This window comes from Camelus ferus, chromosome 7, assembly GCF_009834535.1.
Source record: "Camelus ferus isolate YT-003-E chromosome 7, BCGSAC_Cfer_1.0, whole genome shotgun sequence".
In the NCBI taxonomy this organism is placed as follows: Eukaryota; Metazoa; Chordata; class Mammalia; order Artiodactyla; family Camelidae; genus Camelus; species Camelus ferus.
The window spans coordinates 58123957-58136059 of NC_045702.1; the positions used below are offsets into that span (position 1 = coordinate 58123957).

At 33.4% G+C, this 12103-nt stretch overlaps 1 protein-coding gene across 6 annotated transcripts in view; it reads right to left on the bottom strand.

The window, feature by feature from the left end:
- Positions 1-10390: 10390 nt before the first annotated feature.
- The window catches only part of MIOS (meiosis regulator for oocyte development), a 31115-nt gene continuing 29402 nt past the window's right edge, over positions 10391-12103 (bottom strand). For all 6 annotated transcript variants that reach the window (XM_032483954.1, XM_032483955.1, XM_032483950.1 and 3 more), the window contains 2 exons: positions 11420-11549; positions 10391-10625 (listed from right to left, as the gene is read on the bottom strand). In XM_032483954.1, the coding sequence (XP_032339845.1) occupies positions 10529-10625; positions 11420-11549 (227 nt within the window). In that variant the 3' untranslated portion in view covers positions 10391-10528. The remainder of the gene's footprint in view (positions 10626-11419; positions 11550-12103) is intronic.

A 12103-nucleotide genomic window follows, 5' to 3' on the forward strand; every position in this document is an offset into this window, starting at 1 on the left:
ACTTTCCCAAATGTAAACTTGAGTAGGTAGTGGAAGTGGAATGGGACAGTCAGTTGATTATCATCATTCGTCACAGTAAAATTAATCTGCTAAAACTGGCACTAATATCCTGCTTTATCCCTTCTCAAGAAAAACCTTAAAATGTCATTTCAAGATGGATAAAATATGTTCTATGTTGCTTTTCTCCCTTTATCTTCTATTTTATAACCTAAACCTATTTGAGGTACAAATTTAAGAACATATTTTAAACAATACAGGGAAAACGCAGTTATCAGTACATATGAACTCAAAAACTATACCTAAGATAACCTAAACAAAAATAATGCTTCCCTGTTTCAGCAGTGATTCAAGGTTGATTCTATTAGTACTTGTTTAAAGAAAAATAGGCCAGGGGGGGGGGGGGGAAGGCAAAAGAAACATTTGTAAATTTCATCTAAAATAATTGGTAAAAGACACCAGTTACATACACATCTATGATTCCTTAATCAAAGGGCTAGAAAGGATTATAAGGCAGAATATGCCTCTAGGTACAACTCCCTACAGAGTCTGGGACACATGACATTTGGCTTCTATAATTTTAAAAATAGAATCTAGAGATAAGCAGTCTGACAAACTGTCTCACTGGAAATGAGTTTAGGAAAGTGCAGATTTGGGGAAATAAAATAATGCATAAAGACAGCTATTTGCAACAACAGAACACTGAGGGATTTATCTGAAGTACATTTCAGAAATGATCTGGATTGATGCATTTGAACTTTAAAATTTTTTATGTTAAAATCATTAAATCAATGACATTTAGAAACAGTCATGCTGCCTTCTGTGTTCTCAGTAATTCTAAATTCAGCTACATGTGTCTCGTGATCACAAGATCTGGTTACAAACAGCAATAATTGTTGCAAAGCAAATTACATGGTGGTGCAGGAAAACATTCCCCCTTCCAGCAGGGCAAAGTGGTTACCTCGCTCATACAACCTGGAGATTATATAATGAAGATTACACACTTTACAATAAAAAAAGAATGTATACTAAAATAGAAAAACTTTTTCATGGAAAATAAAAAGATTGGTTTAGGGAAAAAATTCTAGCGCACTGATGAGAAACTACAAATATTTAAGTGTTTATGGGCTACGGAAACTGTTGTTACTAGAAACAAATTTATTCACTTCCATTCATAAGAATGCAGGCATACAAAGAAGAGTTCTATTCATATATATTCATATAATATGTTACAACATATTACAGTACACATTGCATAATAATATTGTATAACAAACATTGTACATTTATACAATATTATTATATACAATGTATTATATTTATATATTGGATATATAATTACAACAATATGTTACAATTATATATACAATATATTACAACCTGGAAATAGGTAATTTCTACTTAGCTGGATTCAGTACACAGACAAAAATGATTCATGAAATAAAGTCATGAAGTGTTAGAAGTTTTAACCCACATATTTTAGTAAGAAGTGGCCAGAGCATACTAAATTTTAAAGCTAAAAATGGCAAGCAGGTGAATGCCGACCAGTTGGTAATCACTGCCTCCCACAGAAAGAGGGTGACTGATAAGCAACTTGTGTCAAATGTAAAGAAGGGAGTAGTCACTCATCTCCAGATAGAGCACTCCTTGACCTAACCTGTTCATCTCATGGTGACTGAAAAGTAATTTGTCAATGGAAGATGTTAACGTATGACGAAAGCTTGATATTGGTCCACTTGTAGAACTCATGTTTCTGTTTTTTCCATATCACCACAATGTTTCCTCTCACTATAATCATACTCTGTCCACTTGCCAAAACACAAGTCACAGCTGTCTACATCAATCATTGTTGGGTAAGCATGTCCCCTACTTATCAGTACTCAAAGCCACCTTTTCTAGTTTCTTAAAGTATACACAAACCAGGAAAAGCTGAAAAATCACAATACCATCACCCATAGCCTAACTACTAGAATCTGGAAAAAACCTTAATTGATAAATGACAGAAGCAGCTGGACTGAGAAAAACCTATGATGGATCCAATTCATTATATACCTAGTCTCAGCTCTGAAGAAAATGCACATGCACTTTGATTGGATGACCAATATAATTTCAGATAGTTGTCTTAATTCAGAAGTAGATTAAACAATTGGTCTCATGAAATTCAGAAGACAACAGAGACAGGAAACAATGTGAAAATACAAGGGGAATGGACAAAACAGTCATATGCTGGAAGACAAAAGTAGATGAGGAGGGAGTTTAAATTCAGTAATATTGAGAACTCTCAGATAGTTATCCCAGGAGCAGAGAGAGGTGCTAAAATAGAAGTTCTAAGTTCCAGTTATCTTCCTTAGGTGCCTCACTTTACCAAAACTACAATCTGTCACTTTTTTATAGGTCTATGCAGACCTTCATTCTCTGCCATCTGTTTTGGAAATGCAGCCCACATCACCAACACATCTAAAATGATGTTCTTATCGCCTCATCCTCACATCTGCTTGCTGAAAAATTAGAAAAGCTTCATTTCACTGTATCTGAGTATTATTTGTAAATCTAGATCCTCCAACTTCTTTCCTTTCTGGCCTTTCAAAACTGTCCTTACACTTTTACTTTTTCTCTAAAGGCAATAATTTGGCAAGTTTAGTGTTTATCATTGCTTGCAAGTTGCACAATTTCACAAATGTGCATTTCATGCCACACGACAGTGATTAATAAAGAGAATGGGATGTCTGAAACTCTTAGTGGGTTGTACTCAAAACAAGAACGCCGTGCCTTCCATCCTTCTTTCCTCAATCTAAAGTTTTATGATGGTGGCTGGTAAGTCAAAACAAAATAAAACAACCTTACCAGGTGTGCTAGAGTGACTCAGAAGGGATTACTTTATGTCATTTTTTAATGCCATAACTTAATTCTTTTATTCAAATGCTAACCTCTTGTCCTAGCACAACCATCTTGGGGGCAGAATCAATTTCAGCAATGATGATGATGGCTACAATATGATGAACTGAATCCTCCACCGTTTACTACGAAAGGAGTAGAAATGATAGGCAGCTCATTAATTATTTATCCCAGGGGAAAACGTGTTCCGTTGCTGATGGGGGGCTGTAGGTGAATGCTGCCAAAATGAGAAATGTCAATTGTCAGACCTTGTGCATAACAACGGTGGAGCTATTTTTAAGCTTCTCTGAAGATTAAAGTTATGCTCTTTTCCTCTACAGTTCCATCACATATGCTTGGCAATTTTGTTCTATGAGAATTCATTCTCACTCTGCTCAGATGTCTCTGCCTGAGAAAATATATACTCCTCAAAACTAAACATAAGATATTTGAAAAGCTACTTAAAAATTGGGAGTGAACTCTAGAAGACTAGAGAAGTAAAAGAGGCAAATCAGGAGAGGTACTGAATAACTTTTTGGTTAATTTCCCCCCATAGAATATGTTTTATCAGTGAGGATGATACACATTTAGGATGATACAGATACTTTCTACAATTAATATAACATTTTCTGAAAATTGAGGTAACAGAATTCAATGAAATAGACTTAAAAATTATTTGTTCACCAAATTAGGTGAACAATGTCACCAAAAGAAACGATCCAGAGACTGCCCCAGCTTACTTATCTGCAACTTGTGTCTAATGCTTCCAGTGGAAAACACTCCTCCTCCTTCCCTGACCCAAGGAGTATTCTCTTTTGGAAGCCAGCAGTATCTTACCATTCACTGAGAGAGGTATATTTACTTTTCCAAAAGGAATTTAATGTATTTCAGAAATCTATCTTAAAAAATGGTGCATTTGTCCTAAGAGTCACAACTGACCCTACATTCCATTTTTGAGGAACAGAAGGAAAAGGTCAGAAGAGTTAAGATGGGAAAATATATTACCTTTATAAGAGATACTTCTCCCACATTTATCAACTTGCTGAGTATTTTGCTCCATAAATTACACATCTTCATCTATTTGAGGAACATTTAGGTGCCATAAAGCTACACACCCATAGTTGTACAAATATTAAGCATATCTGCTTAATGCATAATACAAATTCCCAAGCTGATGGGGAAAGTACTTTTTCCTGGATATAACTAATACATGCAGCAAGAAACTGTGTCATTCAAATTTTTACTAAAAAATAATCAGTCATCAAATTATGTGCTGCTAAAAAGAGTATTTAGTTTTATCTACCATATGTTTTGAGAGTTCTTAAACTGTCATCAGCAAAATGTGGCTGCAATGTAATATAAATGTGGATAAACATGAATTTTGAATTTGTTATTTCAAACTGCACACTTTCTTGTATACACATCCTCACACACATCCACACACCCTCCCTCCCCATAAATGTACGTGTAGATATTAGATGGAGCTAATATTCTCTAAGTAAAAAGATGAAAGACCAATAATTTGACTTATTTCCTACAAAAATGCCTGTTTCAAGCTTAGGATACATTAATCCCTTCAAATGCTCTTCCAGACTATTCCTGCCTTTATGACTTTATATTTTAAGAGCCCAACTAATTAGATTCCCATATCTTAATTTCCAGTTATGAAATTATGTTAAGGCAACATGCTTTTCATAAATTGAATGATGAAAGGACTGTAGGCGCTGAATTATTATTATAGCTGCTATTTCTGACATTACATAAATTATCCTTTAATCCTAAAGTTATCTTCTTAGCAAAGCATTTCAAAACATTGTATTATTAATAGCAGATCAGTAAGAAAAATAACATTTTTGTAAAATGTAACAGACAACCTCTACTTCCTCAGATTATTTCTAATTAGCAAATAGTTTTTGAAAGTCCAAATCAGAAAATTAAATAAAATAAATGGCTTTTTTTTTGGCCTGCAGAAAGAGACAAGATGCTAAAATGATACTATTTTCAGCAATTGTAAGTATTAACCTGAATAAATTTGAGTCTGCTGAAAACCATGCTTATGTCTCCCTCTTCTATTAAACATTACAGCTCCTACAAGGTGACTATGGTGCCATCAATCCTTCGAAATTATAACTTTTAAGTGTCCTGCACATGTAGGCACACAAGTGCTTGGTGGTCTATTGGAAGCACGGACATGCAGGCATGTTCAGAATTCATCATTTAAACATAAGTAGCTTGTTAAACTATCGGAAAAGAGTTGAGTAAAATGCACTCTAGACTGGACTAGACAATAATCAGCTAAATTTTAAACAGAGGACAGGATTCCTGCCATAGGCCCAAAGCCAAAACAGAGAAGTCAGGACGTATGAGGAAGATATAGGAGCGAGAAGACTAAAATAAAGTCATTAATTATGCAGCACTAGCATTAGGAAAATCAGAATTATTTCATGGATTCATTTTCCAATGTGCTAAATGGAGAACAAAATTCACTATTTCCAAATACGATGAAAGAGGTGATTAAAAGAGAGAACCACATCTCTTTTTTCCTATATTTTACTGTAGAATATGAAATTCAGAAAAATCCTTTCCAAAAAATAAATCTCAGGACTAATTTTCTTACATCAAGTTTCTTCACCTCACAGAATAATTCCCAATATTTGATTGTTCATTATGGTAATAAGAAGATACCAGGTCATGGGTAATTTTTATAAAGGTGACTAATGTGTGTGTGTGATGTGCATATTCATTTATTTATAAATTATCATTGTTGCAGAAAAACTAGAAGATGCAGGCAAGAAAAATGCCACTTAAAATCCCACTCTTGAAAGATCACTGTTAAAATTTTGTAAATATTATTCAAGTGTTCCATACAAATATATTCTATATATATACTGCCCTATAACTTGCCTTTCCCTCCATTTATAAATATATCATGTACTATTCTTTGTCAATAAAAACATCCATAATATTTAAATAGTTTGTTAGCATTCCACTGTCCGTAACAACTTCCTTACTCTTATTATTGGACATTTAGGGTTCCACTTTTTTATTATAAACAATGCTGTGATAACCACTTCATAGAAGCATACATCTTTGTGTACATATCCAATTAATCCCTCAGAAAATATTCCCAATATACTACGTCAAAGGTTACGAACCTTTTTAAAGCTATTGATACATATACTCACTGTCTTCAGGAACACTTGTGCTAATAACACACTCCCACAAGTTGTTGTTTGAGAATGTTCCCTTCCCACATCCATAAAATCACATATAATTCTTTTTAATCTACATGGGTAAATGAACAGTATCCTATTGTCGTTTTAACCAGCATTACTTTATTACTAATTTAACATTTATTATATTTATTGGCCATTTTAATTTATTATGCCTGTGCAAGTCCTTGATCAGTATTACCCATTGATTATGTCTCTTCCTATGGGTTTGAGAATGTTCTTTGTGAATTAAGAAAATTAAATTTGTATGCATGTTGTAGGTTATCAATTTGCTTACCTTTTAACTATGGCACTTCTGCCATACCAACCTTTAAAGACTTGGAAAAGAAGCAAGACTTTACTTCCATCCACTTTCCTCTTCTACACTATGTGCAGGACCAGTGGTAACAACACGATCCTTGTTTTATTCCTATCTATAATGGGAAGGATTCTGGTATTTCCTACTACATTGATGCCAGCTGTTTGAGACAGACAATAAACAGGAGGGGAAAAAATGGAGGAAAAACATTTCCTTTTCATGATAAAAACACAATCAAAAGAACAAATTAGGAATCAATGTTTAGATTTTATCAAGTGCCTTTTACATTCAAAAAGCCAGTGAATTGGTTTTTCTCTTTTAGCATATTAATACTTAATATAATAAACCCCTCTTGTCACAGTGGATTATTCTCTTACACACAGTCCATAAAGTAGTACACAGGAGTATAAAACAGTAACTAAAAGTACAGACTGGGAAGTCAGACTGCTGGAGTCAAAATCTTGGCTCTGCTATTTATTAGTTGTATAACCCAGGACAAGTGACCTTATGTCCCTACTTGTTAATTGCCTCACGTATAGAATGGGAAGTTAATAGTGTACCGGTCTCATAAGGCTACTATGAGGATTAAATAGGATAATGTGCGTGGTATTTGGCACAAAATAGACACTAACAGGAACTTACCATTCTTAGTAATATACCGTTGGATTTGATACTCACCTTACTTATGAATTTAGTAAGATTCATGAATATTCCTAAGTGAGATCAGTTCTTTGTTTTTGGCAATCTGTGCTTATTTGATACTTGGATTATGTTAGCTTTCAGAAACACCTGGGAAGCTTTCTTCTGTCTCTATACTCTAGAATAATTAATATTTTATAAAGATTAATATTTCCATAAAGAGCTGCTTTTTATAATCAGCAAAGTGACTGCAAAACTTTCAGGCAGGAAGGAAAAACAGGCAGATGATGTAATGGGAGTTAGAGTAGTCAACAGGAGAGCAGCTGCCCAGCTAGCCCCACCTCTGCCAGGGCCATGTGGGTCACAGGCACTCAACATGAGGATGCTAAACTGACACCTAACATGCTTCTCCCACCTCTCTGATGCCTCTAGCTATGTACAACCACTTAGTGCCCACTTGTTTTAACTACAGCTATCTCAAGGGAGAACAAACCTCACAGTGTGCTTCCTTTTTTATTACCCTCACCCCCCAACATTTTACCTGAAAGGAACAAGTGTAATAGAAAGGCAGAAAAGGAAGAATTACACCAATACTGGATAATTCCTCCACTGAAGACCAGGATTTAAGAGTTGAATATAGATATGAAAACCTCAAGTTTTCAAGAGTTACTGGTCAATTATCCAGATTCACCAAAATTTTAATTTTCAGCCCTAGGTTCACTTTTATATCACATTAAAATCCTAGGTGGTTATTTAGATGACTTCTTCATACTGCAAAAAGTAATATTCTAAATACAGAATAAACAAAAGTAATTAAGTTCTGTCTCAAAAGAAAATGCCATAATTTTTCCAGATTTGAAAAAACAAGCTCTTGTGAAATTCCCACTCCTGACACAACTGCAGACCCTTCGTTCAAATTATATCATACTCAATTAAAAAGTACTGACACACGAGTAACCAAGAAAGCCTAGGTAAGGAGAACTGTTAAACACTACCTTTTATAGACCACTTGTTAACAGGGATAGAGCACTTCATGTTTATTTCATCACCTAATACTCCCCATCACCACATGAGGTAGGTATTTCTGTACTTTTAGCATATGAGGAAATTGAAACTCAAAATGGTTAAGTCATTTGGCCAAGTTACTGGGGCTAGGATTATAATTTAAATTTCTAAAGTCATAATTTTAATAGTTGCAGTAAAATGAATGACTGAAATTACATTCAGCCATGCAATTAAATGTGGAATTACATTGTTTCTAACTCTTAATACTTACCATGTGTAGCACTGACAATGGAAAGCTACTTTTTAAATAAACCATTTTGAATAACAATAATCATTCTGGAAAGCTGAAAAACAGAGCCTAAAAAAATTTACTTCTAAGATTAAGTACCAAATTTGCCATCAAAAGAAGTATTAATATTACTTTGTTATTTCATTGGATTATTTGTAGAGTGGTCATAGATAATTTGTAGATCAGACATGTTGACTTCAATCCAGATTTATTCATTTTTTAAAAAAATAAAAACACTTCAGTTAAATGCTTCTATTGAATATGTTTAGGTAAAATATTTTGAGTTTGTAAACTCAAATATTGACCTAGTAATAAAAATGAAACATCTATTTTCATGCTCCGCAAACAATGAAATGCAAAACAAGCACAACAGACATCTTACATGAATCTGGGTTTCACAAAAAATATTCAGGGGCTGCTGTAGCAGCATAAACAACTATTCTTAAAAATGTCACCCTATATGGTTACAGACTATTTATGTAATAGACTTTATATTTATGTCTTATATTATACTTTCAAAAATTGTAAATATTTTAGATATAACACTAAATATAAATTCAAAACTTTTAACTTACTTTAGCTAAGGAGAAATGAAAATGAGTATGACAGTTGGACATTACTTAAATCTGACTTTTCATATTTTAGACACACTTAATTTGAAAGAAACACTTCAACTAATGCAATTTTAAAGGTAAAGGTTATGTTTTAGTAAAATGAAATCAGGAAGATTTACTTAAAAGAAGACTGGAAAAACTCCCCATAATAATCATCTTTGTAAAAAAAAAAAAATTATATTTATTCCCACTTCTTTTAACAAAAGATTGTCATCTAAGTGAGACAGAGTAGATAAGCAAAGTTTTCCTAGAAAAGAGCCTTTTGTAACAGATCTCTAAGTAAAAAATAAAAGTGATTCACTTTTGTTCAGTATTTACATCACACCTCAAATTAATCTAATAGATCTTAGTTTTACCAAGTAACATTGCTAACATGAAAGCTTCTAAAATTCTTTAAGATATTTCTTTCTTCAAAATCTATATAATAATTAAGTTTCAGGCTTACTTTTTAAGTACTATTTTGACTACAAAATTCAGTTCAGTCCTCTGCATATGTCAGATGCTGCTACAAATCCTTTGTATTTCTCTTCCAACTATCTAGCTGTGAAAAGGGAAAAAATTATAGTTTAAAATAAAGTTCCTGAATTGGCCCCAATATACTTACTTTTAGGAACTTATACTGAAGGTAAAATTGTCTCCAAAGTGACCCTGTTTTCCCCAACATCTCCCAGTCTACCTGAGAAAAAAACAGGATATTCCACAGCAAGGGGGAATCTGACAGCAGGACATACTGCCACACATGTCACTGAACGGTTGGTCATGTATAATCTCATATAGACTGTGTATTCAGTAAAATGCTCCCAGATGATGAGTTCATGATGTATTAATAGGAAGTGCAGTCTTTGAAGACAAATCAGGGCTTTGGAAGCAAAAGGTTGAAACAGAAATTTTATACATGTTTCCTTGAAATGGTGCATAATTTTCTCTTCAAAAGAGAAAAAGTTGTAAGATACATTCTCAATTTTGACATTTCTTAAGAAGACTATAATGGTCTGTGCCAAAAGGTTTATATTAAACTGAAAGTGTATGAGGGAAAAAAACTCCTTAAAAACATGTATCAATTGTACCTTGATAAAATTTATTCTCCAGTGTAGGGCAGGCGTTCTCCAATTCTAAAAGTAAAAAGCCACAGTATTATCTGAAAGGAATCTAAGCATGGGTGAGCTTAAACTATTGCCAGAATCACTGGGTTGGTTATATTATTCTAAGTTAAAAGTGCACAGATTTTACTGAAAGATAACCAATTTCAACAACAAAAAGCATGGTTTCAAGGCTATTCCGGAAACTCTGCTTCCATAGTGTTCATAATGTCAATGAAACCCTAAAAGTTCTTTCCAAAATGAACTTTTTCAACTTACTGAACGGAATTCATGCCCACACTGATGTTCACTTCAGCAACATTTGTCTCTGTGAAGTACATCAAAATCACTCAAACATCAAATTGCTGATTTGATAGAATGATTTATTTTCCCACTGCAGGAAAGTCAGGAGTGACTTGTTCTGAGGTATGTTTTTGAGCTATGAAGGACAGCACTTAGAAAGCTCCACACTTGAAGGTTTCTCTTTAGCTGATAACATTTTATGGCTGGACAGTCTCTGCAGGTACCAGATTGCCTGTTGTATCCAACTGCATGCATTTACATGTGCATGCAGACACGGGACACTCTGCATGATCCCTGAAAAACAGGTCAAGTAAAAGTCAGAAGTCTAAATTATACATACATAAATACATTTCTCTACATATCTATCTATATCTATAATGCAATTTTCCAAAATGGTATTTGGAAAAATACAAGAATTAAAATCCAAAGACAAACATTAAAAACATTAACTTAGAAATGACTGCCAAGCTGAACATGGGGAGAAAGTTATTAGAAAATGAATAGCTTTACTTTCTAAACATATAAGTTATCTCATTCACAGTTATGAAGGCGACTGGGATGTTCTCAAGAGTTAAAGTTAAAGCCAATGTCATAAACTGCATGTAAAAGTTATAGCAATGAGAAGTATAGGGCTGCTGACAGTATTCAAAGTAAAAGTTAAATAAGGTTTTGAGTCTCCACCGTATTAGATGCTTACTTACTACACAACATAGACATAGAAGATAACTAATAAAGGAGTTTGATATGTACTCTATCACTTAAATTATAACTCAGCTTTATTATTATATATTCTATATGATAGGATATTCAGTCAGTGATAAAAAACTGTAAATATATCCTCTCCCCAAATAAAGTTAAATAATGTTTTTCAAACATTTAACCCATATATAATATTTAAACTGTTTCTTATGCAAATATTAATTTTATAGTTTAAGATTACATAGGCCAATGATAAGAATGTTCACACCATTTCTGTTAACTTAGGTGATAGTAAAAAAAAAAAAGGAATTCATCCTTGAGCTGTTAAAAGGCCATCTGCTTTACCTCCTCTAACTCCAAGCCTATGAGAGAAGGAATGTGCTGATTACCTGAACCAGCTAAGCATATGTCCAGCATGCCCACCGTGCCGGCAATTATGACACCATGTAAACCAGTTGTTGAACTGAGCTAATTTTTTGTCCTTGCTCAAGTCTACTTTTTCATCTGATTTGGATCCTCCTATGGTTTAAAGAAAATAATCTTCATTAACTATATCACAATACTTTATTCAAAGTTTCTTAAAAGGTCTTTCTAAATTATGTCAAAATACAAATCACACATCATACTGAAACAGCAATTTTAATGCTAAGATCTAGTTTAGACTAAAAAAATACCAAATAACCAGTTTTCTTAATTTTTCATAGTCAATGATAAATGGAAAAATAGAAATTATCAAACCTACTTCTTAAGCAATCTGAATTAACAACTTTAGAGAAATAATTAGTAGTTTAAAATCTTTCCACAAAGAAAATACCAAGCCCAGCTTACAGGTGAGTTCATACCAAACTTTTCCAAAGAACAGGGAAAGAGGGGAAATTTCCCAATGTACTCCGTGAGGCTGGTATATAAATAACTTTGCTAACAAAATCAGACAAAGATAATATCAGAAAGAAGACTAAAGTCGATCTCCCTCTGGAACAGACATAAAAATCCTAAGTAAAATACTAGCAAACAGTATGATTTAGCAATTCTGCTTCTAGGTAAATACACTAGAGAAACTTTTGCATGCTAAA